This window comes from Lolium perenne, chromosome 2 (assembly GCF_019359855.2).
Source record: "Lolium perenne isolate Kyuss_39 chromosome 2, Kyuss_2.0, whole genome shotgun sequence".
Classification (NCBI taxonomy): Eukaryota; Viridiplantae; Streptophyta; class Magnoliopsida; order Poales; family Poaceae; genus Lolium; species Lolium perenne.
Genome location: NC_067245.2, coordinates 324,382,689 through 324,410,687, shown reverse-complemented (window position 1 = coordinate 324,410,687; position 27,999 = coordinate 324,382,689). Strand labels below are relative to the sequence as shown.

Here is a 27,999-nt window from a genome sequence, read left to right as displayed (position 1 = left end):
ACTGAAAAGTATTTATGAACATAAGCGATATCCAGAGTACAAAGCATGGAACAGAGATAGAAAAAATATGGTGCAACCAGGTATCCAATATAATATGAACTACAAAATAATTGGACGCATGTACATTAGTACTCTTATTACGTAAAAGGAGTAACATACATATTGAATAAAAAAAGAACAAAAGTTAATAAAACAAAAAAGGGTCTATAATTTGGGCATAGGGAGTAGAGCATGATTAGATACTAATCCAAAGATAGGTTCAAGTATATGAAATATATCAATTTAAAAATCATTAGATAACTTAAAAGTAGACAAATCTTAAGTATGTTCTTTGTTTATTTTTGTTGCTATTGTGCCTTTAATAATCACCGACATAAAAACAAACACACGAGAAATCAAGTATATACATGTTTTTAATACTATTTAATTTGAGATATTTATGTGATGTACATACGAGTGAGCGGTGCTGAGAGCATATGACTTCTGAAACTCTTCGCACCGCTGGGCGCCGATCTCTGTGAAAGCTGCCACGAGGATAGGCAACATGTTGGCGACCGCAAGCTTTAACCCGGCTGAGCATGGATGTTCCTTCATCGCTTCGGTGGCATGGGCATCACCGACGATGCATCCCCGCAGGCACGCATCACATGTCCTGAGCACAAACCTTCCCTGTTGGCGGAAGTGGTCCTTGACGAATTCCTCAAATCCCTGAGGTGGCCGGCGCAACACATGGAGTATGGTCCGAAGGCTGAGAAGGTAAGCATTCTCACTGTAGGGCAGCGAATTGCGATGACCCTCTGGTTTGCCTACTAGGGTCTCGTATCCGGCCTCGTTGTAGTATGGTTGGTCATTGAGGACAAGGCCTTGGATGGAGACAACAACTTGGAGCACGGTTGATGTCATCGATGACCAGAGCTCGGTACCCTCGCCATCGAACGTGTTCAGCAGACTGAGGCACACGGTACCAGACTCGTAGAGGTTTGGATTGAGGCGTAGGCCGTAGGAGTGGTAATACACTTGGGGTGGCTCAGCTGGGTAGGACGATGGTAGCTGCAAGTCGAAGAAAAAAAGTCCATGATGGTATGGTGTCCCGCTAGCGCCCACCATCACTACCCGGAGAAGGTCCATGCGGTCCTCGAATGCTCGTACGTATATGGTTTCTGCACATAAAATTGTTACATAACCTTATTTTAGAATCATGGAATATGGATTTAGTGGTTTACTCTCATACCTGGTAAGTCGTTCTCTAGAATTTTCCATTCCTTTTGCACTGCCTTGGCCCAATTCTTCACACGACTACCGCCCTGCATTTTCTTAGAAAAAAGTTTTTTAAGGTAATATATAGATCGGTGTAGTGAATTGTAGAAACAAATCGCCATAGTTAAGCAGATCACAGATGGGTTCTAACCTTTTTCTTTGACATGACTCTAATTAACCCTGAATACCGACAATTGTTCATTTTGTAGAAATAAAGCATTACCTGGTCTGAGTGGTCAAGGTAATGGTGATCCTCAGGGGTGATTTGCAATACATCGAAACGTGGGAAGCTGAACGATTCATCGGAGGAGCTGGTGGCATCAGTAGCCTTCATCCCATCCTTGGCAATATCGTGGCACTTCAGATCCACAGGCTTACTTGTCACGGCAGCAGCGATGTTCTCCGTTGCCGCAGGTAACAAGGATGACGGCGGCGGCTGGAGATTTTTCAGGTATCCCTTACCTCGAGCCACCATGTCGCCGGTCAAACGAAACAAAGACAGGACGGCAGAACCCAAAAGGCTTGTCGTCATCGCTGTTGGGTCGTCGTTTTCAACATCGCTACATTTGGCTGGGTTCTGCAGATTATTGTCCTAAAATCAAATGTAAGTTCACACTTAATACATCATCCATTGTTGACGAGAGAAACTTTTATAAGCAGGTGCAGAGCACACCCCCAATCTTGTATGTTCAAGGTGCATCATGAGATCCATGCTAGCCATTTTTTCTCCCAAACAACTTCTCTTTTCTTTGTATCTCGCATACCATTCAACATTTAAACTTGAAACTTTTCAGTTCATTGAAACATTTGATATAGAATGTAGGAAAAATAGTTCAGGGTTTTCATGACATTAAAAATTATATTTAATGGAATATTTTTTATTTGAATGTTTTAAATTTCTCAAAAAAGTTGGAACTGTTTCTTATATATTCTAGTTGTAATATTTAAGTGATCAGACTTTTTTAAATCCATACATTATAAAGTTTGTGAGATAAAGAAAAGATAAATTAAAAAAAAATCTGGGTGTCTAGTGACCACCCGCAGGCCTGCTCAACCACACTACTCATCGTTTACCGAAGTGTGGGCAGTGCCGCAGTGCTACAACTTTGAAGGATATACATACCGTGTTGGCAGCAGGCGGCTGTTGAGCTGCATCATCCATGCCATCGTCCTCCACCCAATCACCCATTTCAGTCCATAGATCCATGTAGTGGTCCTCGTTGACGACAACGATCTCATGCGGAGACACCTGCAGCATGCTTAATAAAATCAATAACAACTAGATGAGTAGAGAATGTATATATACTAAGATGTGTGTCCATAAAAAAGTAAATATCCACATATGTACCGTTGACATACTACCATCACCCCACTTGACTTGGACGTGTCCATCAGGAAGGTCAACAACATGCCCCACCCACGAAAGATCATCAGTGGCATTCTTCTTCTTCTTTTTGATATTTAACGCCGTACTACCACCATCGTTTGTTGATTCTGACTGTACAAGGCGGACAACTATATCTCCGTAGTAGGGTGAGTAGCTCGATTTGAGATCATATGCACTCATGGTATCAATGCACTCGACATCCTTAGCCTTGCCAGGGCGCATCCCCTTCTTGAACCATGACACACAAACCGTCTGGTCCTTGCAGTCCAGGCTCCTGACGACGCCCACACGTCTTGTTGCACCATCGTGATGGCCATTAGTATCAACGGAGGTATCGTTCTCGACGACGTGTTGTCCCGGGAAGAACTCTTGCTCATTCATCAAAGAAAAGGGAACAAGGGTCGCTGAAGGTATGCCATGCTGCAGGGTGCCGTCCTGCCATAGCACGTCAACAGAGGTCCTGGTGCTGGCGACGGTCATGGGAAATTCGACTTCCACATGCCTCCTAACTTGTGGGCGTCGCCCCCGTCTGTGCCCCTCGAAGAAGACCTTCCTCAGCTGATTCGAATGAAGAATGCCATTATTCTGCTTCATGTGCGGTACCACATGAGCAATTAGTCCTTCATGCTCATCGTCAATCACGTCCTCGTTGTTTTCAAAGCATGGGTGGTTGTTTTCCTCCTCCTCCTCATCCTCTTCTTCTTCCTCCTGATCGTGAGCTGTAGACACATCTCCATTATCATCGTCAGTTTTGGTGGAACTAGGTGCTCGAAAGAAGCAATGGTCAGCTACCCCCCAGCTGCAAATGCGCGCGGCGCAGAAGAAGGTCAGGTCATGAGGGTGCTGGTATGCTGGCGGAGCGGATGCCTCGACAAGCTCCTTGTTCGTGCCACAATGCATCGACGCAATCCAGTAGACGAGAACGCCAGACGTCTCCACCTTGATGACAGTGCCTACTTTACGACCAGGATTCCAGTAGCCGTTAAGCCAACGTGCTGCCTTAAAGAGGGAACAAGGGTTTCTCCCGGTGACACTCAGCCCCGGGTACAAGTCACAGTTCATTTGAATGCGGTAATCTTTATGCTCGGCATCCAGTCTCAGTAGCATCTTGGACTTTGCGTCGGTAACTCTGCATACAGCACCATCGTCGAACAAGACATCAACATCAATAGACAACTCCACAACCCTACCGAGCCACGGCCCGGACACGACGAAGTCCCCAAGATTGAGGCTCCTGACTCGCCGCAGGTTAGACGGGGACACACCCCTGATGACCCCGGTGGCTGTGCCCCGGTTATCACGCTCCGCTAGGTCCAGCAAGGTGGAGACGCTAGTAACGATGCCGATCTGGCCGGCAATGTCGGACGCCGACCCGACCACCTGGCCGGGGTGCAGGTGGCTCCTGTCCAGCACTCTGATATCCCCGGCGTTCTTATAGACGACAGAGTTGTCGATGAGGAGGATCGCGAACGTGTCCACGGGGAGAGAGCTGTTTTTCACCGTGCTGTCCTGGACAACTAGCCCTTGACGGAGGAGACCGCGCCCAAAACTCACCAGGTCTTGCAAGTAAATATTTGGCGATGACGTGGCGTCAACGTCCATCTTCTAGCTAGGTCGATCGATGTGTCGATAATCTGTCTATCGGTTGTTGTTTTGTCGGTGAGGGAAGTTGTAGACATGTATAGTACACCTCAAGCCATGCCGGGGAAGACTCGTATACTAGGCAGACACGGACTCCTCCTGTAAAACTACCTATACATCTTTAGCCGGAATAAAATAGCTGTTTCACCTTCCGACCGTGCGTGGCTGAGAAGTTCACTAAATCCAAGACTCTTTTTTTATGCATTCGTCGAACACAAAAATCCTTCTTCTCCAGTTGACTGTTCACTCGATGAGATAAGGTTGTCAAGGTCGTCTGCTACTGGAATCTCTGGTTTCTGTGTAGCAATGGAGGTCAGATCGATCGTTCATCCAAACAACAAAAAGAACTCCTTGGAGAAAATGGCCTCAAATGGTACGGGTTTTCAACCATGCAATTCAGCCATCAGGCATTTAGAAGACATGCTCTAGGCGTGTTCAATAACCTCAACTTTTGACGACAGTTGGTACAATCAAGGAACAAAGACAATGCATGCCTGGCCTGGCTAGCTAGACTTACAAACCACATAAAATTCTATCCCGGTGTGTAACTCAGGGGCAAAAACTCCGCAGGCATCTTTTGGCCCGTCGCGAAAAGTTACCTGGCCCCTCTGCATACTACAGCTATTGCCAAAAGCAAGCCTCTACAACAGTAATGCAGGCTGTATATAGAATCAGTCTGTCGGCACATTCTCTTTGATCACTGCTGACAAGTTTGCAGCTGCCTCTTCGTTCTTCAGCCGGAACAAGTATGGCCGAGCTACAACCTTCCCACCGTCTGGTTCACTTGACTGAGCATCCTGTGGAAAAAATATAGCATGGATCAGAGTTGTATTGGGTGAGATATGCACTGGACATATCTGACAGGGGCTGAATGTGGTACTTACTGAGGTATGAAATATTGAGGCCACTGTGTTCTTCTGAACAGTTGTTTTTATCCCCTTGTAGATCAGAGCATTCAGAAGAATTTTGCCAACCTGATACCAGAAATCAGGCATTAATATATTGTTTGTGGCCAGAAATAATCTTACAGCAGCATAACAGATATATGAAAGGGGCGTTGATCTCACACAACCTGCTAGCCAAAACGATAGAAATATTCAAGAAATTCTTCTATGGTACACTATGTTTCCATCTAATGTAGAGTACTTCATAAAAAGGAGAAGTTCAGCAAACAAAACATTTGCAGAAACAATTACATAGGTGAAATATTTTGCAGAACTATATGAGATATAGGCATCTCACATTTGACATACAAAAGAATACCACCACTGAGCTGAGGATAAATGAAGTTGGATCACTATATATCAGCAGAAAAGGGAGAGAGCATACTTCATTTCTAATAACAACTGTTGGGGTGGACTCTTTCGTAGCTTTCTCTGCACCTTCTTTACATCTGATAGAGAGCTGACCAAGACCAATGTCTTTCCAACCCTTGGTAGCATCTTCGTGCTACATGAATGAAAATAAGAATGCTAAGCATATTTTGCAGAACACTTGGATAGTATCACCAGGGAAAACAAGTTGTAGATCTAAGAACAAAAATTATGCTAAACAGAGATGAATGGAAAATGATACCTTCACATACACCTTGCATTTGGCTTCATGAACAACAACTATTCCTTTCTCTTCTGCCTTTTTTACAGAAGGGCTGCTGGGTTGCTCAGCTTCAGCATCTGATCATTCAAACAGGAGAAAATTTAAGTATTGAAGCAGACAATTTACTGGCAGTGAGTGAGTACAGTGATGGGGACTGGTAATGAAAGAACATACTTCAATTAAAACAACAACAAACATTCCAGATATGGAAGAGACAAGAGATGCCCACATAACCACCTCCTGCCCTTGCGTGCGCTCAAGTCAACTACTATAAAAGTTTAATTTACACCATGATCTATTAAAAACCTGTATAGCTAACCCCTCATTGTAAACCACACTGATATTTTGCTGATGTGGCATTCTACCAGGGAATACAGGTCGACGTGGCATCTAAAAGCTGTCAAAGGTTAAGTTAACATCTTGAGTGGCTCGAACTCACTGGTTTGACAACTTCAGCTGCTGCCCACAGGCAACAGCACTCCTGCCTCCAGCCTGTGTCATGCCAAAGCACTGCTTTACATGTCATGACACACTGCCTCATTCGCTGCTCATACCCCACCCTGACAGAATAACAGAAGAGCAGCTGCAGCAGTCGAGCATGTCGGCCTCAATACCTCACAGTCTTGCAAGAGGAGTTTTAGACATATGAACTAGACTATAATTTTAATATTGGGAAGGACTCAATCACTGCTATATTAGCCATGATCTCGTTGAATGTGAGACTGGGACAAGATTCCTAGCTGTTAGATCAATCAAGACAAAAAATAATCTTGCCATCTTGCATGACGAACTACATCTTGAACTGCATTATTTGGAGCATTCCATGAGTCAGGGGGTGTGGGAGATAGGGGGATGATCCAGATGTGGTACAGTTAGTTGATGCGGGACCGTGACAATGTTCGATGATGCCTGCTGCCAGCAGGCCAAAACCAACAATAAAACGCCATTGAGGGTTGACTTGCACTAATTTTAAGAGATGAGAGTGTTCGTTGGACAATTTTATAGCTGAGGGTGTAAACTTAATTGTCATGGTGGGGGTGGGGTGCTAAACTGGACTTTGCCCATAACTTAACAAATCAATAGATACTCACCATCATCTGCATCACCCGAAGCTTCAGCAGCATTTTTGCTTCCTGAAAGAGCAACAATAAGAAAAACTCATTACTGTATTGACATAGAGGGCTCATAATACAGCATTTATTTATTTCGCCGTCAATAGAATGATCAAATTGTCTTCATCATCAGAGTTTCACATTTAAGTTTATAGGATGGGGAGGAGTGTGTGTTAGGCAAAACCCAGGAATGCCTAAAGCCAATACATGCTTTCTTTTCTGAATTGCATAGAAAATGGTAATTCAATATTTCGTCAAATGTGAACACAAACATGATTATGTTATGCAGTCCTTTGGCAGAATATAAATATTTGGCAAGAGTATGATTGGTCCACAAATAAATAAAATACTCCCTTCGATTCATATTACTTGCCACTTGTATGGATGTACCTAGAACTAAAATATGTCCACATACATCTATATTAGTGGCAACTAATATGGATCGGAGGAAGTAGTGAAGGTGTGAAACACAAACAACCATGCCCCAGTAAATTTGGCTGAGTTGACGATATATCAGTCATACAACCTTGGCGCCAAAATTACAATGACACCAGTTCTGGCTTTATCATTCCATTCAAATATTCGAAATAAACGCCGTAGATACAGATATCTGAAATGTCGTGTGTTGGCCCCTCATACGCGTGAAACAAAAAAATAATAAGAAACCACTAATGCCATACAAAAGGAAAGTAAAATACCAGTGAGAATTGGTTGCGTGTTCACTGAAAATAGTGTTGGGGTTGGCATGCTAAAACTCTGAGAGCCTGGAGAAGAAAAAATGGACGTAGTTGGTGACGAAAAGCCGTTATTTCCGCCAAACTGGAATGTTGATTTGCTGCTGTCGCGAGAGTTATCCTTGTTATCAAATATGCCTGCACATCATTATGAGAGAACTAACATAAATATCTAATTAATAAGTCTGGAAAAAAATTACAACAAGCGTAAATGCAATATGACATATAAAGGTATAAACTGGTAAAAAGTGATACCACCAACAGCTGCTGGTTTCTGAGAAGAGAATGAGAACATATTTGGTGAGCTTGAGTTCTGAAAAGCCAGGGAGGTGGCTCCTGTAGTTGGACTCTTCTGTCCATTGTCTGATCCTGGCTGCACCATGAACTTGCTATTGACAGTCGCTGGCGAAGTAGTCTTCTCAACATTGGCTGGACTTGGGGATGAAACAGCTCTCGCACCTGCTTTATTTTGCCTAAGCCAACTGACAACATCCTTGAACTTTTCCTAAGGAGATAGAATGTTATGAGATCAAGACATTATGACTTCAAGAGAAATCTGACTGACACACTGTTAGCATGACATTTAAAGTGCCAAAAGTCCAACTAAGCAGCAGCCACTACCAATAGGTGATGTGTTCAAAAATAGTATGTGCCGCACGAAAAAGTGACGTTTTGCACATTGACACATTCTTCACAATCTAACATTGACAATTGTTTTCTATTGAAATAGATGTATAACGACCTAAAATATTATAAAATTCTGACAAACTTCTCAAGGCAAATCTATGTATATGATTTTCATGTTCTCAATCTAAATATTTATAACAATTGAAGCGTTCAAAGTTTAACTCAAGACATGTCCAAAACATTACTTCTTCTGAACTAGAGGCGGTAAAATACAAATAGTTTTACTCTCTCCGATCCATATTACTTGATGCTAAAATGGATGTATCTACAACTAAAATGTGTCTAGATACATCTATATTAACATCAAGTAATATGAATCGGAGGGAGTACATACTTGAGGACATGACAAGTGATTAATAGGTTAGACTTGAGGAGCTGGGGCACAGCCGTGCCCAGCAGGAGTTTGAGGGACAGCGAGCACTCGACTGGTAGGTGCTTAACGTGCAACAGGTAGCAGGGAAGGAGAAGATAGAGTTCAGGGATGAAAATAACTTGATAATCACATACAGCCTATAGCTCAAAATATTTGGAGACTGCAACACAACGTAGCAACGGAAATGAAACCTACAGAATTATAATCCTAATCTGATATGAGCATATCAATCTGGTACAATCCAGACTTGATACACCTCAGGATCCAAGAGGGCCTCTATTATTCCGATTTGAACTGCTGCTAAGCTGCAGGCTGTCCAGATGCTGGCTTGGGCTTGTGCCTGCTAAAGTGTATTCCCCACGTGACATGATTTCAGATTAGTATAGATTCATAGTCAACCTACAAACTTTGGAGATCCAACAAATCAAATGAAAACAAGAGCCTATGGAAGTTTGATTAAGTGATGTCTAACAAGGTTCATCTCCACATTGGGACTCACCGGTGATATCTATTTGTTCGAAAATCCTTAATATTATTTAAGTAATCCTAACAAGTAAGGGAGTAAATTATATTTTGCCTACTGGGATCCTGACATCCACAAATCCAGTAAACATGCACACCATGCACAAAACAAAACCTTTGATCAGTGGAGACAGGAAGATATTAGTTAAGCACCGTACCTTACAAGACTGTGAAGCTTACCATGATTTCGGAAGCATGTGATAAGTAATCTTTGATGCCGTCCTCCCAAAGTTCAGCTGGATGATTTTGCAACTGCAGTTGTACCCAGCTGCTCAAAGTAAAAACGTATATGAGTGTTTCTCACGTCTCAGCAGGGAATATGCGGCATGAATGCTGATTATGTTAAAATTGTAATCACATAAAGAACATTAAACAATATGGCAGTAACTAAATATGTAAAACCTTTATGGAATGATTAAGGACTAGATATTCAGCAACCAGAGAGGAAACAATGAACACGGCAGGACAACACCACATTTCAGACGATGCGATCGATATGACACGCGCGAGACAAGCTATAGCAGACGGAGAAGCGTCCAACCTTGCGAACTGGGTATTGAGCGCCCTCACGTGTTTGCTGGCGGCCTCGGCCCGCCGAGGGTCCAGAGCAGCAGGCCCTGCCATCAGATGCTGGTGAGGAGACTCTGCCCTGCGAACGTCCATTACTCGCTCCCTCGCTTGATAGCTGCAGCATTGCAATAGCAAAATGAATAGGGGGTGATTCTACAGCAAGGCGAACCAACAGCAATATCTACCCTGCAATCGTATTAGAGGCTGCTGACACACGGAAGGCACAATCATAATAGAAGAGCTGTAAAGTGCAGCAGCAGCAGCAGCAGTAAAATGAATTGGCGCTTTTACCACGACCCACAGAGATGATATACTGTTCATCTACCAGCAGTGGAAGCTGAACCTGGGATTGGTCTTGTTTTAGGCGCGGATCTAGAATTTGTGAAGGGCCCCTTAGTGGGATTTAACTAGGAGAGTCGCTGGATAGAAACAAGCTCTTACCTCGACACCAGTGGCGAAAAATTGTGGGCGGAGCGGGGCCGAGAGAGCAGGAAGGGGATGTCCCGACGAGGAAGAACGGGGAGCGGTGATGGCGGCGGAGGGGGTGGCGGCGGCGCGTGAGAGGCCCGGGGGGAAGGGGAAACAGCGGGGACGAGGTGGGACGGCGGCGATGGCGGCGGCGCGCGAGAGGCGGCGGGTGTCGGGAGCCGGCGTCGGCGGTGAGGCTGAAATGTAGGGCACGGCGATGGAGTTATGTTGGGCCGCCGCCTTGCTGGATTGGATCAGCACGCCCCAAGTGTCTCTATTTTTTCCTACAAAAGTAAAAGAGCACCACTTCCTAAAATAGGACGCGATATAATTTTTTATCCAAGTCGAACTTCTTTAAGTTTAACAAATTATATAAAAAAATGCTAACACTTATAATTTCAAACCAATATTGTTAGATTGGTCATGAAATATATTTCCGTGACGAAACGATTTGACGCACCGCATGATCATCCGTCCATGCTTCTGCCTCGTCCATTCGTAGGGCGCGCATGGTGCTCGAGGTAGTCGGCGTAGGGTTCACTCTAGTCCCCGGTAGTCTCCATGACGACCGAGGCCAGAGCTGAGGTAGGTGGCGGTGGGGAGTTGATACATCTCGAATATATCTACTTTTCCAAGCACTTTGCTTGAAGGTGTGCTCCGGAATTTCGCCATACTTGGATAAAAAGGATGAATCTAACGTTGTCTTTAGCAAAGTCTTGTATCTGTTAGTTTTCACAGTTAATAAAATCGGGAAATAATACCATGAGAGTTTTTCATCAAAATAGGCTTTAGATCATGAGAGGGGGGCTACAAGGCCCAAAAGGGACCAGGTGGCGCGACCAACACAAGAGGGACAGCCACCCAGGGCCTTTTGTCCCTCTGTTGTCGCCTCGCCTCCCCCCTAAAAAACCTACAACCTAGAAGCACGAGAAACAAAGCGTCGCCGAGACCACAATCTTCGTTTTGGGTGTCAGATTGATCTGTCCTCCATCCCGGAGAGAGGGATTTCGAGGGATTTTTCATCATCAGTGCCACCGCCACCAACGCCATCACCGACAACCATGAGCTCACTCTCCATCACCATGAGTCAGTAGTTCTCTAAAGGCTTAAGAGATGGATATGGTTTTTGGATGAGATTGATCATGTAATCATCCATATGTATCGAGATTTGAGGTGTTTGTCTTGAACATATTCTATGAGATGGGGTTTGGATGAGACTAATCATGGAGTGAATGTCTGTATTTTTAATCCCAGGAAGTGGAGATGGTGCATAAGAGTGGACATTCTATATGAGCAAGAATGTAGAAGTGAGACAAATGGGATAAGTGGGATAGGTACAATTAATTTTATTTGAATACTTTTGACTATTTTTTCCTTCTTAATATATCTAGATTTGATTATCCCACTTGTCCCTCTTATTATGCGTGTGTGAACCAACATATATATCCTTTATTCCATTATTATTCTCCAAAGGAACACTCAGTGTAAAATACTACATATCAGAATATCGGATCTTATTGCACTATAAAAATAAAGAATGCACGAGCAAAATAAATAACAAATGTACAGCTCTACACATCTCTACCACATCTGCCGGGCGATCGAAAGATATGGGGACGTGACCTCGGTAATCCTACACGCATGTCCATATACGCACGACTCAAAATTTTCTCTAGATCTTGAGCTTGAAGCTGCAGCTGTTAGAGCGGATGCGGAGCCGCGTCTCCGCCTGGAGTCTATCCACGACGAGGTTGCAGCGCGCCTTCCCCGTCATCTTCCACAGCTTGATCACGCCGAACTTGATCCGGATGGGCACGCGGGCGTTCACGGTGAGCGGGATGAACCCGGCCTGCTGTTGCTGCGCTAGCTGCACGGCTACGGCACTGTCGAGCCTCGTCTCACCCTGCAGCGTGATGAGCTGGCGCACGGTGGCGCGGTGGCCCTGGTAGAGCGCGGGGAAGGCGCCGCTGCAGAGCTCGGTGCCGTTGAAGGAGGCCGTGACCTCGCCACCGTCGTAGTACACCCCGATGTGGCGGTTCGGGTTGTTGGCCGTGACCTGCACCTCGAAGGCGTCGGTGACGACCGCGGTGGTGGTGTTCACGTCGAACCGGGTCACGGTCAGGCGGTCCACGTTGAAGGTGGGGATCTTGGGCCTGAAGACGGCGTAGAGGATACCCGCCGTGGCGCCGAGCGCGACGACGAGCACGATGGCCACCACCAGGGTCCAGCACACGCAGCGGCAGCACCGGCTGTGCCTCTTCCGCCGCGGCGCGCGCATGGGCGCCGGCGCGTAGGGTGGCGGGGCCGTGATCGGCAGCAGCTGCTCGTCATGGGTAGCGCTGGGTTTTAGCTTGTCCTTGGCTTGCTCCGGAGCCGGAAGCGGCGAGCCGGCGATCACCGGATGGACCCGGTGGTAGTCTGCCATGTCTTCTTCACCTGCCTTGCTAGCGCGATCGAGTTGCTTGCTTTCTTGCTAACACCACCTCGCCGAGACCACAATATTCGTTTTGGGTGTCAGATTGATCTGTCCTCCATCCCGAAGAGAGGGATTTCGAGGGATATTTCATCATCACCGCCACCGCCACCAACGCCATCACCGACAACCATGAGCTCACTCTCCATCACCATGAGTCAGTAGTTCTCTGAAGGCTTAAGAGGTGGATATGGTTTTTGGATGAGATTGATCATGTAATCATCCATATGTATCGAGATTTGAGGTGTTTGTCTTGAACATATTCTATGAGATGGGGTTTGGATGAGACTAATCATGGAGTGAATGTCTGTATTTTAAATCCCGGGAAGTGGAGATGGTGCATAAGAGTGGACATTCGATATGAGCAAGAATGTAGAAGTGAGACTAATGGGATAAGTGGGATAGGTACAATTAATTTTATTTGAATACTTTTGACTATTTTTTCCTTCTTAATATATCTAGATTTGATTATCCCACTTGTCCCTCTTATTATGCGTGTGTGAACCATATATATCCTTTATTCCATTATTCTCCAAAGGAACACTCAGTGTAAAATAATACATATCGGCATATCGGATCTTATTGTACTATAAAAATAAAGAATGTACGAGCAAAATAAATAACAAATGTACAGCTCTACACATCTCTACCACATCTGCCGGGCGATCGAAAGATATGGGGACGTGATCTCGGTAATCCTACACGCATGTCCATATACGCACGACTCAAAATTTTCTCTAGATCTTGAGTTTGAAGCTGCAGCTGTTAGAGCGGATGCGGAGCCGCGTCTCCGCCTGGAGTCTATCGACGACGAGGTTGCAGCGCGCCTTCCCGGTCATCTTCCACAGCTTGAGCACGCCGAACTTGATCCTGATGGGCACGCGCGCGTTCACTGTGAGCGGGATGAACCCGGCCTGCTGCTGTTGCGCGAGCTGCGCGGCCACGGCGCTGTCGAGCCTCGTCTCACCCTGCAGCGTGATGAGCGGGCGCACGGTGGCGCGGTGGCCCTGGTACAGCGCGGGGAAGGCGCCGCTGCAGAGCTCTGTGCCGTTGAAGAAGGCCGTGACCTCGCCGCCGTCGTAGTACACCCCGATGCGCCGGTTCGGGTTGTTGGCCGTGACCTGCACCTCGAAGGCGTCGGTGACCACCGCGGTGGTGGTGTTCACGTCGAACCGGGTCACGGTCAGGCGGTCCACGTTGAAGGTGGGGATCTTGGGCCTGAAGACGGCGTAGAGGATCCCCGCCGTGGCGCCGAGCGCGACGACGAGCACGATGGCCACCACCAGGGTCCAGCACACGCACCGGCAGCACCGGCTGTGCCTCTTCCGCCGCGGCGCGCGGATAGGCGCCGGCGCGTAGGGTGGCGGGGCCGTGATTGGCAGCAGCTGCTCGCCATGGGTAGCGCTGGGTGGTATCTTGTCCTTGGTTTGCTCCGGCGGCGAACCGGCGATCACGGGATGGACCCGGTGGTAGTCCGCCATGCTTTCACCTGCCTTGCTAGCGCGATCGAGTTGCTTGCTTGCTTTCTTGCTAACACCACCTCGTAGAAGTAAAACACGGCGGCGGAACGAATCGGTCCTCTGAAAGAAACGAAAAGCTATGGTTCCAGCGGTAGTTGAGGACCAAGTTCATTTATACTATGCGATGGCTGGTATCACCTTGGTTGTTGTTGGCTTTCTAGATGGATGTTGGAGCTTTCTTCCGGTCTCGAATATTGACTTGGCTGCTATGGCATGGCTGCGTGCGTCATTGACTTGGGCCTTCATTCTTTTGTTTTTTTCTAAGCTGGGAGCCGAGGCCACACACATGTGTCTCTGTTTTCATGGGAACTCATGTCCCTTTCCAGAAATTTTGGGTTAAGTTTTCAATCCATGTGCAGATGTGATGCTAGCCATACGCGTTATGTTTTCCTGACTGATCGAGCTGGTTATTCAGTCGTTTCTTACTGCAAGGCTGAAAGACATTTAGTCCGAATGTATTGTCATGTAATCTGCTCACCGTGTCATGTACCCTCTTTAAAATAGGCTTTCGTCTCCCTATTTTAATATAGCAACCAACGATCATCTGATCGTATACTGTATACATACAACACGTTGTGGCAACCAAGCATACGGAATTACCGAAGTGATCCTGTAAGAACCCTCACAGCGATCTCGAATTCTTGATCATGTCATTGCTCAGCTCAGCTTAGCCCTGTCTGTGGATCAGGTGAGTTTTCAGGATAGAAAATTAGTTGAATAATTGCCCGGAAGATGCAAGCTAAGCGTGTTATTACATCGACCGGTGGTTATGTGTTGAACGCTAAGACACGGACGGTGTGCCTTGGAAAACGGAAGCTTCATGTGTGACGCGATTGACGGCTGCCGGCGATCTTTCCCCGATTCACATTCCCGCTATGGCCACGAACGCGTGTTTCTCTCCTCGTTCCTGTAGTAATTCTTCCGTGTTAAGAACGGTCTCAGGACGGCGATAGATGTATTTGTTACAGTGAACAAACAAGATTAAATCCTTTGCTCTTGTAAAGTATAGATTAGTTTGTGGCGTGATAGCAAAGGTCTTACTTTTCCTAGGAACAAATACATGTCTTACTTTTTTTTTAAATCTAAACAACCTATATTTTCAGTTTGTACTGGTGGAGTTCCCACAGGCCACAGGTGGGTGTTAGATTAATTGCATCATTTGGATAGACATAAACATGTGCTGATTTTCTTACAGTGCACCTAATGATCATTAACAGAGCATGATTAGGGTAACTTAATAGATGAAGAAATCCCTTGCATGCTTGATGCGGTCATGATATATATCCCATGGGGATGAGAAGTGGGGTGCCGGATGATGGAGTCATTACGGGAAAAATTGTAGTTGCCGTGTTGCCCAACCTTTGCTCTGTGCCAAGCGCCTCGGAACACGGCAATTACTAGCTTTGCCGTGTTCAACGGAAAAAGAACACGGCAAAGATTTAAAACACGGCAACATCTGAAAAAAGAACACGGCAAAAAAACAACTACGGCAAAGGTCCGAAAAAGAACACGGCAAAGAGTTGAACACGGCGAACTTCGGCCAGGACACACGGCAAAGGTCTGCGGCACGGCAAAGGCTGCGCCACGTGTCCCGAGGGAGTTCTCAAGACGGCGCCGTCATAACGACGTGGCTTTGCCGTGTGTCCCTAACGGACACACGGCAAAGGTCCTTCTCCCGCGCACACCCCTCCCCTCCCGCCAACTTTTCCCGCGCGAAGTAGTATGTCGGCAGCATTTTGGCGCGAAACCTTCGCCGTGTGCAAAAGAGGAAGGAACACGGCAAAGGTGTCTTTGCCGTGTACCATGTCAAAAAGAACACGGCAAAGATGGCTTTGCCGTGTGTAATTCTAAAAAGCACACGGCAAAGGTCAATTTGAAAAAGAACACGGCTAAGATGGCTTTGCCGTATATATATTGCTTTCCATGCAGGGATTAAAAGGAAACAATCAAAGATGGCTTTGCCGTGTGGACTTTGCCGTGTTTCGCCACACGGCAAGGGCTTTGCCGTGTTCCGAAGGGACTTTTCCGTGTATTTTGCCAACACGGCAAAGCCGTGTTTTCCCGTAGTGAGTGGTGGCATCACCGACATGACCCTCCTGGTCGCTGGCAGTGGTGGTCGGTCTTCCCTTCGCTCCTAGCATCCCTAGATCAGTAGGATGATGTATCGGGAACCGGTTTTAAAATATCGTTAACTTGTCTAATTCATGCTACTAGGCTCGCTACCCACTTTAATATGGCTTACTACGACAGGGGAGTAAAACCATCTACTGGTTAGAGATTCTCCCGATCGGGGCGGTTAGTTGCCAAGGGATCCAAAATATTGGTTTGTGCGCCCCTTCTTTAACGTTCTTTTTAGACTGTCTAATTTCTGTTAACCCTTCTTTATTTTAGTTATACTCATGAACCAGCATTCTCTAGATTTAACTTAATTTAACCAAACTAAAGTGTGCAAAAGAGCAAGGAACACGACAAAGGTGTCTTTGCCGTGTGCCATGTCAAAAAGAACACGGCAAAGATGGCTTTGCCGTGTGTAATTCTAAAAAGCACACGGCAAAGGTCAATTTCAAAAAGAACACGGCAAAGATGGCTTTGCCGTATATATATTGCTTTCCATGCAGGGATTAAAAGGAAACAATCAAAAAAAAAAACTGGGACCTTGCCATGTGCATGCACACGGCAAAGAGCACACGTGGCAGCAGCCTGTGCATCCGGGGCGACCATTTGGTCAGGCCAAACGGCCTTTGCCGTGCTCCCTGCTTTGGTGGCACACGGCAAAGAGGGAGGCCTTTGCCGTGTTCCCTCGTCGGTGGCACAGGGCAAAGAAAGGGAGAGGGGTGGGCCGCACCGTTTCTTCGCCGTGCTCGTCTCACGGTGTGGCACACGGCAAAGAAAAGCTTTTGCCGTGTTCCTTGATGGTAGGCACACGGCGAATGTTTGAATATTTGCCGTGTTCTATGGTTGGATGCACACGGCAAAGATCATCTGACGTGGCGCCGTCTGTTAAGTCGAGATTCTGTCAACTGCATTTTTGCCGTGTTCCTGGGTGGAAGGCACTACCGTGTTCCGCGCAGAAAGGCACACGGCAAAGGTCCTTTGCCGTGCTGTTTTTCGCCATGTGGACTTTGCCGTGTTCCGCCACATGGCAAGGGCTTTGCCGTGTTCCGAGGGGGCTTTGCCGTGTATTTTGCCAACACGGCAAAGCCGTGTTTTCCTGTAGTGAGTGGTGGCATCACCGACACGACCTTCCTGGTCGCTGGCAGTGGTGGTCGGTCTTCCCTTCGCTCCTGGCATCCCTAGATCAGTAGGATGATGGACTATCGGGAACCGGTTTTAAAATATCGTTAACTTGTCTAATTCATGCTACTAGGCTCGCTACCCACTTTAATATGGCTTACTACGACAGGGGACTAAAACCATCTACTGGTTACAGATTCTCCCGATCGGGGCGGTTAGTTGCCAAGGGATCCAAAATATTGGTTTGTGCGCCCCTTCTTTAACGTTCTTTTTGGACTGTCTAATTTCTGTTAACCCTTCTTTATTTTAGTTATACTCATGAACCAGCATTCTCTAGATTTAACTTAATTTAACCAAACTAAAAGAAATACCACTAAACCTCAGTACTTATAATACACCGTTCTATTTCAAAATGGGGAACACTTAACTTGCTCTGAGTTGTTTATTTCAATGGTCCATACACTACACGATGGACCAAGCATGGAGGCAATAAGACTGCCGGCGTAAGCAGCTTATGGAGGCAAGTAGCCTGTCGGCACAAAAGTTGTGCCTGCAGACATATCTTCCCTCTATAATGCTGACGGCAAAGACATGCGCCGGCAGACAATTCTGTACCGGCAGGCTAGCTGCGCTAGGATAATTCTTTGCCGGCACATACCCTACGCCGGCTAGCTGCCCTAGGATAATTCTGAATTGCAAGAAAGAAATAAAGGTGTATAGAAATAAATTTCAAAGAACTATAACACACTTAGGTTTATCCTTGGGAGCAGAGACAAGTATAACATCGATATCTGCCCTAGTTTTAGGTATATCTCTTAAATCAACTTTGGGAGTTTGAATAACATGTAGAGTAGGCATTACAGATGCTTCTGCCTGATCAGAATTTTCATTTCCAACATCAAACATATCATAAAATTCCCGTGGTCTTGGTGGATGATTAACAGCACACCAGTTCGGATTAAGAGGATCCTCAACGTAATATACTTGAGTTGCTTGAGAAGCCAAAATGAATGGTTCATCAGCCAACTTATCACCTATTTGGATCACATGCTTAAGGTTCACATCCATGATACCAACATTATCAACTTTTACCCACTTATCTTGCACACGGTTGTCAAACCAATCACACTTGAAGAGCACTATATTCCCTTTTCGATTGTAGTCTAGCTCAATGATTTCTCTAATGATGCCATAGAATATCCTATTTCCAGTGGAGGATGATAAAAACTTTGAAGCCAGCGCCACACCACTGCATTGGGTAGGCCTACCTGCATCATATGATTTTGTAGGAAAAATATAACCATTGATACCGTAACTTCCATAACTCCTTGCAACCAGTGAGGGACCAACAACCAAAGTCTTAATCTCTTTGGGAACTTCTTTCCCATTCTCAACTAATTGTGCCACATGCGACCTAAACCACTCATGAAAAGTGTCATGCTGGTTTTTTCAATCTGTTGCCTAGTAATATGACCAGCTGAGGACAAATATTCAACATGCTCACTGCAGCGGTTGAAATTCATTTAGCTATGTTACAATAATTAAACAGGGCATACATGAAATTCATAAACTAAAGCACTAGCAGTAACATCTGTAAGCTTTCCTACCAAATATCGACCATTGTTGTTGAAGAATGGCATGCTATAGAGAGGGCTCCATTAACATCAAGTGTGGCTCCACATTTTCTATATAATCTGGTTTCACAACCTTCCAAATACCGAGAGCAGAATGTAAGACACTCATCAAAAAGGTACCCCTCAGCAATTGACCCCTCAGGATGACTCCTGGTACAAACATTATCCTTTAACTTTCCCATGTACCTATACACGATGGACTAAACATATCTCAATTTATTTTTTACATATAATTTATGTGATGTACAAGTTCAGGTTGCGAAAATGACCTTTCTGGTGCATACATGTTGCTGAATTTCACTGGCCCTCCAAGCCTCACTTGAAGTGGAAGATGAACCATCAAGTGAACCATCATATCAAAAAATGATGGTAGAAATATTGTCTCAAGAATGCTCAGCGTCTCGGCTATTTCTTTCTCTAGCTCCTCCATATCACTTATGCGTATGACCGGAGATTTTTTTTTTTGAAGAACGTACTCACACGAATAATTGCAGCACTGACTTCCTCTGGCAACGTTTTTCTCACAGCTAGCGGTAGAAGGTACTGCAGTAGAATGTGATTGTCATGGCTCTTTAGCCCAACAATCTTCTTCTCCTTTACCTGGACATTCTTCCTAATATCAGACGCATAACCAGCCGGAAACATGACTCCTTTTAGAATTAGGCAAAACACACTCAAGGCTCAATGTGTATGGGGCAGAAGGCAAATCGAATAAATCTTCTCTTATAGGAACATGATGGAGAGCCTCTCTAAGTCCAAGCTCCTCAAGGTCTAGAAGAGAGTTGTAGTTGTCTTTAGTTTTCCGGTCAATGCCCAAAAGTGTGTGAACTATGTTGTCACACACATTCTTTTCAATGTGCATGGCGTCAAGGTTGTGAGGCTGTAATAAATCTCTCCAATATCGTAACCTGAACCATATGAATATCCTTTTATGGATTATTGGAGGATCCCCACGCTTACGTTTGTTTGTGCTTGGTTTCTTAGAAGGGTGCTTACCAAACACTGTCTCCATGTTTTGTGTAAGGGCATCCACTTCAGTTCCTGTAAGTGCTACAGGGGCTGTCCTACATTCCATATTGCCATCAAAAAAATCCTTTTGTGTTTTTCTAAATGGATGGCCTTCATCTAGGAACCTACGGTGATCCATGTAGCATGTCTTATTGCATTTGTTCAACCGAATAGAGCAAGTGAGAGAGTGACACTTAGGACAACCAAGTTCACCAGAGGTGGCACATCCAGCAAGAGTAGCCATACCCGGGAGATCGGTGATAGTTGAATGTATTGCGGCACGCAACTGGAAGAATTCTTTCTTGGAGGTATCATAGGTTCCGAGTCTCTCCTCAAAAAGTAACTCCTGGTCATCGATAAGTGGTTCCACGAAAACATCCATGTCTGCACCAGGAGACTTTCGGCCAGGAATTAGCAAGGAGAGCATGAAGTTTGGTTGCTTCATGCACAACCAGGGAGGAAGATTCACCGGAATTGCAATAACAGGCCATATGCTATAGGACCAATTCATTGATCGATAGGGATTTAACCCATTTGTTGCTATAATCAACCTAATGTTGCGACTATCAGCAGCAAATGTTGGATGTTCATAATCAAAATGCTTCCAAGCTGGTGAATCTGCTGGATGGCGTAGAAGCCCATCTTTTGTGCGTCCTTCGTCATGCCACCTGCAGTCTATTGCACTCTTGGGTGTTATGAACAACCGCTGTAGCCTCTTGCTTATTGGGAAATACCGAAGAACCTTTCTAGGGACTTTATGTACATGTCTCCCATCAGGCTTCTTCTTTAAAGACTTCCAACGAGAGGTTTCGCATACATGACAAACCTCAGCATCTTTAAGATTCTTCTGGAATAAAACACAATCATGCTCACATGCATGGCTGCTAACATATTCAAGACTAAAACATTTTACCATGTTTTTAGCTTCGTAGAAGTTTTTAGGCAATTTTGAGCCTTTAGGGAAGGCCTCTCTTAGTAGTTCTAGCATCATGTCAAAACTTTTATCACTCCAACCACCCATGGATTTGGTGTGAAGTAATCTAACCATGAAATGTAACTTTGAGAAACCGGTGCTCCCTGGATAAAGCTCCTCACTATTGCATTCTGCTAAAAGTCTAAGAGCTTCACTCTCATCAACATTATCATTAAGACCCTCATAATCATCGCATCTATCACTAAAATCCCCTTCAGTGTGTCTCATGTCTCTAATCATGCCAGCCATCTCATCATATTCTTCGAAATCATCATCCCACTCCTCCTCTACCGGTTCTTCTTCACCAACATCAATATGATCCACATTAGGTGGAAGAGTGGCCTCCCCATGAAATTCCCATCTTGTATATCCATTAACAAACCCATCACATATCAAATGCTCACGGACAACATCAGCTTCAAGCCAAGAACAATTATAACAATTCCTACAAGGGCATAATATTGTATTTTCTATTGTTGAATGTGTAAAAGCAAACTGAATAAATCAAGCTACACCATCAGTATAAGGTGTAGTGTGCCTAGCCTCACTCATCCATCTCTTGTCCATTTTTATTAGTTCAATAAGATAGACCTATAACAAATGCAACGCAAATGTAACATAAGCAGAAATATCACTACTTATCATAGTATTCACAAAAGAAATGCACATGGTTAATGAGACATAAGTAGCACCACTCATCAAAACAAGTCACTACTCTATAACAAAGCAAAAAAAGAGGAAACATAGGGGAAAAATTACCTTCTTTGCGTATTGGTCTTGCTAGGACGGCAACCTGGAGCACTCCTCGAACAAGATCTGCTGAAACAGCATATTCTATTCCCAAGTGTTTTGTGTGTTTGTTGACAACACTCGAATGTATTTCACCATGTGCATAGTTTGTTTTGATAAGATTTGCAGGTACACGGTGGCCTCGCTGATCATCCCAGGATTAGAAGACTCAAGACTAGTTGATAGGTTTTCTGATTTTGTGTGTGTGTCGCGAGGCGATGTGGTTGGAGAGGAAAAGAGGAGAAAGCAGTTCCAGCATGACCGGTAGTACCTATACCAGTAGCGGTAGTACCGCTATCCCTACTGGTACTGGTGGCTGGTACCGCTCTGGCTTTTACAAGATGAAATGCTTGCAGAAGGGCTTGCGGTACATTTACGGTACCTTGAGCGGCAGTACCGCTCCCAAGCGGTACCACCACCTTGGTACCGCCTAGGTACCGATACGACACTACCACCCTAGTACCGCTGTGGTACCGCGAGGTGTCCAGTAAGCCCTAGGGACCCTTACGGTACCTAAGCGGTACCGGAAGCGGTAGTACCTCTTGTGCCCCACGTGGCACTTCTGCGAGCAGATTCAAAGTCCAGAGCGGTGGTACCGCTCCCCCGAGCGGTAGTACCGCTTGTGCGGGAACTGCACATAACGGTTGGATTTGAAGGCTCCTATAAAAGGGGGCCTTCTTCCCCAGCTCGCTCCAAGTCTTCTCTCTCTCCTCCATTGTTGCTAAGCTCAATTTCTTGAGGATCTCCCTCCCCATCCAATCAATCATGCCCAAACTTTGAGGGTTGGTAGAGGAGACCCCGATCTATAGTTCTACCAAGAGAGATTTCACCAATACCACCTAGTCCTTAGTGGATCTTGCTATTAGGGTTCCTTTTGTGGGACTCCTTGGAGATGTGCTCCTATGGAGGCTAGCTTGGAGTTGTGCTAGCCCCATAGGGTGTTGGGAGCCTCCGTCGTTGTGGAGCTCGCCCCAACCTTGTGAAGGAACCGCCTCCTCGACCGGCTACTTAGTGGAGAAGAGGAAGCTTCTTCGTGGGGTTTTCTTGAGGTATAAGGTGAGGCCCGTGTGGCCTTTGGACCTTCGTGGTCCACACTTCCTCAACGCAGATGTACTCCCTTTTGTGGGAGGAACTGCGGGAAACATATCGCGTCTCTGCTTCGTCCCCCCGGTTGTCCCGCTCCTCTCTCATCCTTACTTGTGGTTCCTTTACATGTTGCAATGCGTAGCATCATCCTAGGCTCACCGTAGTTACCAAAGCTTTCACCTTTACTTCCGCACCGCCCATAAAACTGAAAAAGATATAAAAATTGTGTATCGCCTATTCACCCCCCTCTAGTCATGCCAACGATCATTCAATTGGTATCAGAGCAAGGTTTTCTTGCTCGGGCTTTACCGCCTAAGAAATGGCCGATAAAGAGGTTCTTGGGGGAGTGACCCTTCCTGGTGAGCAATCACCTCCACCATCTAACACCGCTAGCAATACGGCTTCGTTGGATGACCTCAAGAAATTGGAGTCATCCATTCTAAGCCAAATGAGAGCAATGATGGTGGAGTTATTTGCTCCAAAACCAAACCCCACCGTAGATCCTAAGGCAAGTGCCGACATTCCTCCACCAAAGCCTACATTCCCTCTTGCTGACTTTGTCTCCGAAAAGGCCAAAGTCAGTCAAGATGAGGAGCTTGGGGATGGAGGCACTTCAACAAAAGGGAAGGATGCTCCACCGGTTGAGGGACATTCGGGGGGTAATCATGTGGTGCCACCACCAAACGATTACACCATAAATGTCCCAATTCCTATGCCTCATATAGGATCTCATGGCTCACCACCGCAACTTGAATCTAACAATTTTGAAAATTGGCAATTCTTAATACGTTCTCATGTGCGCAGCGCTTCCACCGAGCTATGGCGCATCATCGAGGAAGGTTACTGTTGTGGGTATACTTCATGGGTGTACCATCGACAGTGCCTAGATCCGGCAAGCCCGGGTGGCCCACAGACGGTGATGAGGCATGTGGCCCATCGGGCGGCCCAGTTGCTGTTGATCATGCAGGAAGAAGTCCAGCCCAGGATCGATGGCCGGATCCGTACCGACATAGGAGTAACCCGGATCCATGGAGGCCCATGAGGAACCCGGATCCGAGACGATGTATATGGAAGGCGGATCCGTGACGTGCACGGCAAGATATTGTACCGTAGCTAGGCTGTGCCAATCCGGCTAGGACTCTCCATGTAAACCCTAGATCCGTGCGCCTTTATAAGCCGGATCCCGGGAGCCCTAGAGGCACGACCACAACTCATTGTAACAACGCGAAAGCGCCCAGATAATTCCAGACAAGCAGCAGTAGGCCCTGTCATCGTGCAGGTGTTCCGAAGCTGGGTAACTCGCGTACCACCGTCCCGTGTGCACTCCGCCCTATGGCCCCTACTTCTTCTCCCCCTCGTGAGGATCCCTCCTCCGAGGTACCGTCGATTAGGCAACGACAGTTGGCGCCCACCGTGGGGCCTGTGGCGTCTAGAGGCCGGAACCGGGAGGGTTCCGCCATGGGAAGCTACGACGACACCATCGCTGTGGGGCGCGTCCTTTACGCCGGGAATCTGCCGATCGTCCCTCCGGATGAGTGCTGGATTCCGGCTAGGACAAACCCCGTCAAGCTCTCCATCGTCCCAATTGGCGGCATTCACATCTTCATCGGAAACCGTCGATTCCGACGGAAACCCACCGGTAAGTAACGCAGACGCGACCGCCGCAGAGCTGGACGCCTGTCGCGAAGATCCGATACGAGATGCGAGAGCTTCCCAAGGAAGATTCCGCCTCGGATCTGGAAATTTTAAAGCCCACCCAATCCGCCCTGTGCGAGAAACAATGGTGGAAGACCAATGCGAGATCCGCCGGGTCTCCCAGTGTTAGAAAAGCAGAGGTGCCACTTCGTACACTTCTTGGCCCATACCGCCGGAACCGCCCCTCAAGAAGCCGGAGCTGGTCCTGAGCGAGTAGAGGCACCGGAAAACGGCGCAGATCCGGATCGGGCTCAGCTGTCGGAAAGCGAAGCTCCGGTTGAAGAGTCGATTTTGGGCAATCTGAGCCCAATTTCCGGAGATACCTCCTCCATGGAGTCTGATGACTTCGTTCGCAAGATAAGGGAATACGGATACAACGATCAGCCTGAAGTCGACTCCGCCCAGCCTAAGCAGGTTCTCGCAACGGTAGCAGCCATTGGGACAAACCGGATCCGGAGACCAAGCCAGCCAATCGACCCCCAACCATCCCAACAAGGATCTCCAATGTCTCGGGTGCGACCCCAAAGGGATTCTTCCTCGGAGGAAATCCTGTCAGCAGAGGAGGTGGCCGCGCGAGCAGTTCTTAACACACCTATAACCCCAGGCGACGCCGCAGATCTGGAGGCCCTAGAGACCACCAGAAAGGAAATGCTGGCCATAGCCAAGAAGCTCGCCGATACCGAAGCTGCGTTAAAGGTAGGGAGGGGCAGATCATGCGGCACAGGCGGAAAACTTCGACAGACAGGACCGCGAGATTGCTGCCACGCTCGAGCAGGTCAAGAGCATGAGGGCTGAGTGGGAGGTAAAGATGATCTATGCGCAGGCGGAGGCCGATCGAATTGTTAGAGAAGCAATTCCGCCTCGCAGGATACCCTTCAACACGCCCGCAGATCACCAGCCGCTGGAAACCCCAAAGGACAACATGCAAAAAGCTGCGGAATTGCTGAAGAAGAAGGACGAAGAGGTTGATATCAACTATCTCCGCACACTTGTCGCTTCAGCAATGCAGCAGCAAAGCAAGGCGGATACTTCGCGCAGTTGGAATCCAATCCGGATAACTGTGTATCTACCGCGCAGAAGGACGCCCGCGCTGATCGGCATCCCGACGATGAATCACACACCGGATCCTCGGAGCGCAGAAGAAGGAAAGCCAGGGAACACCAAATCCGATCCCCGTACCATCAAAGACGCCACCGTCAGATCCAAGAAAGGGAAAGGATGCAATGTACTCTGGACGAGACAAATACCGCAACCCCTCTCCTCCGCCCAACGGTTACCCGCGACCCCCTCGCCGCCGTAGTCCAGCCGGAAACACCAGGCCCCCAGGGCATGGTGGGATTGTTATCCGCGACAACGTGCTACCAAGAAACAGAAACAGGGAGCGCTCGCCGGAACCTCGCCGGAACCAGAACAATGTTCATGAGCCCGAGCCCAGAAGGAGTCGGAATGAGGACCGTGGTCCGAACCTCGCCGGAACCGCGATCCGAACCTCGTCGGAGCCATGACCCGAGCCTCGCCGGAGCCGTGACCCGGAACCGCACCGGAACGACCGGGGCAGCCAACGCCAGGGCGAAGGCAGCCACGGGAGCCGGAGCCGGCACCGGGAAGGCCGAGGAGATTCGGATGGCGGAAGCAAGAAGTCGACCGCCCACCTCGCAGGTCTCCCTCACCACCACCTAGCGGTGGCGGCGGAGGTGGAGGCGGAGGCAATGGCCGGAGATCTCGCTCTCGCTCAAAGTCTCCTCGCCACGGCTCGCGCGACGCGGGATCGCCTTAACGAATACAGAACCGACTACATTGGTCCGAAGTGCTTTGGCAGGATGATTCGAGAGGAACCAAAGCCAAGGATGAACCTCAAGCTACCCGGAAACCTGAAGCATTATGACGGCACCGAAAGGCCGGATACCTGGATTGAGGATTACTACAATCTTTGTAACCTTCGCCGGAGGAACCCCTAACATCGCCCGCCGCATGCTTCGCTTGTACCTTGTAGGTCCAGCCCGGATACGGCTCAGCCGACCTCGAGAAGAATTCCATCTTTTCTTTGGTTCGACTGAAGAACGCTTTCGAGAAACACTTCAGTGGGTACCTACAAGAGACCTGCCACAACAAGCGACTGCGAGCATGTATCCAGAAGAAGGGCGAAACATCGAGGAATTTCCTCACCCGATGGTTGGCATGCAGAAACGAGTGCGAGAACGTCAACAACCGCACGGCAATGCACGCCTTCATTGGGGGCTTGCAGCGAGGAGGATTGCTACGGCACAAGCTAACTTGCATGGTCAATGCAAATCAACTGACATTGGACTACAAGATCACCATCGCCGGCGATCACACTGCCGCCGATGACGACGCGGCGGTGATCTCGCAGCCACGGCAATCCCCTTGCATCGGCAAAGAAGAACCGTGACAACGGTAGCAACGGCAGCCATAAGCGCAAGAACCACGATGACCAGAAGAGTGGCGGATCCGAGATGGTCGCCATGGCATTTCAACGCGGAGGTCCGGGAGGCGTAAGAGGACGCGGACATGGAGGCGGAGCCGGCCGGGGTCGGCAGCATACCTCCGAGGTCATTCTTTGGCGGATCCCGCGCTCCGCAAACCTACGAGGAGTACAGACATTCCCTGCCTGTCCCATCTGGATCCGGTTACAGGGAAGTCCACTCACACCAACCGCAACTGCAAATGGGTCAATGATCTAAAGAACGACCCGGAGGCAGGGTACAAGCGCGCCCGGAAGCACCGCCCACGCGGCAAAGGTGGCAAGGGCAAGAACAAGGACAAAGAGGACGATAGTTCCGAGGCGATGGATGAGGATGATAACTCGCCGGATCCCAAGGCAGGAGCCGCAGGTAAATCCAATCCATTCGACAAAAAGAGCGTGGGGGCTTACCACACTTTCCTCGGAACCCCAACGATGCAGCGCCTCCAAGTCGGCTACCCGGATCCTGAACGCCATAGTTCCGGCTGTGCCGCAGTACGTCAGGTGGTCGGAAATCCCGTGCACATTTGATCGGAAGGATCACCCCGCAATCGTGCCAAAGGAATGCTACGCCTTGGTTGTAAGTCCCTGCATAGACGGGTATGACTTCTCCAAGTGCCTCATGGATGGCGGAGCCAGCTTGAACATCATGTACCTGGAGACTCTAGAGCGGATGAACCTCACCAAGGAACAGCTCAAACACAGCACCACTGAGTTTCATGGTGTGGTTCCGGGTAAGAAGGCGAACTCCCTCGGCA

General features: G+C 47.5%; 4 protein-coding genes across 4 annotated transcripts; all 4 read right to left on the bottom strand.

Annotated features, from left to right (window-relative positions):
* Positions 1 to 423: 423 nt before the first annotated feature.
* On the bottom strand, positions 424 to 4,246 carry LOC127329702 (probable ubiquitin-conjugating enzyme E2 23). The gene is made up of 5 exons (XM_051356173.1): positions 2,606 to 4,246; positions 2,381 to 2,506; positions 1,481 to 1,849; positions 1,232 to 1,304; positions 424 to 1,160 (listed from the first exon to the last, which is right to left on the bottom strand). The coding sequence occupies exons 1-5, from the start codon at positions 4,244 to 4,246 to the stop codon at positions 424 to 426; spliced, it is 2,946 nt and encodes a 981-aa protein (XP_051212133.1).
* A 400-nt stretch (positions 4,247 to 4,646) lies between these two features.
* Positions 4,647 to 10,600, bottom strand: LOC127337146 (uncharacterized). Its single transcript, XM_051364032.1, has 10 exons — positions 10,321 to 10,600; positions 9,851 to 9,994; positions 9,490 to 9,577; positions 7,983 to 8,232; positions 7,692 to 7,865; positions 6,973 to 7,014; positions 5,861 to 5,958; positions 5,615 to 5,734; positions 5,170 to 5,259; positions 4,647 to 5,082 (listed from the first exon to the last, which is right to left on the bottom strand). The coding sequence occupies exons 2-10, from the start codon at positions 9,970 to 9,972 to the stop codon at positions 4,957 to 4,959; spliced, it is 1,110 nt and encodes a 369-aa protein (XP_051219992.1). The 5' UTR covers positions 9,973 to 9,994; positions 10,321 to 10,600; the 3' UTR covers positions 4,647 to 4,956.
* Positions 10,601 to 11,776: 1,176 nt separating this feature from the next.
* Positions 11,777 to 12,952, bottom strand: LOC127337144 (NDR1/HIN1-like protein 6). The gene has a single exon (XM_051364030.2). It carries the CDS (start codon positions 12,770 to 12,772, stop codon positions 12,020 to 12,022), a length of 753 nt encoding a protein of 250 aa, XP_051219990.1. The 5' UTR covers positions 12,773 to 12,952; the 3' UTR covers positions 11,777 to 12,019.
* Positions 12,953 to 13,306: 354 nt separating this feature from the next.
* LOC127337145 (NDR1/HIN1-like protein 6) lies at positions 13,307 to 14,444 on the bottom strand. Its single transcript, XM_051364031.2, has one exon. The coding sequence runs from the start codon at positions 14,299 to 14,301 to the stop codon at positions 13,558 to 13,560; it is 744 nt and encodes a 247-aa protein (XP_051219991.1). The 5' UTR covers positions 14,302 to 14,444; the 3' UTR covers positions 13,307 to 13,557.
* Positions 14,445 to 27,999: the final 13,555 nt, after the last annotated feature.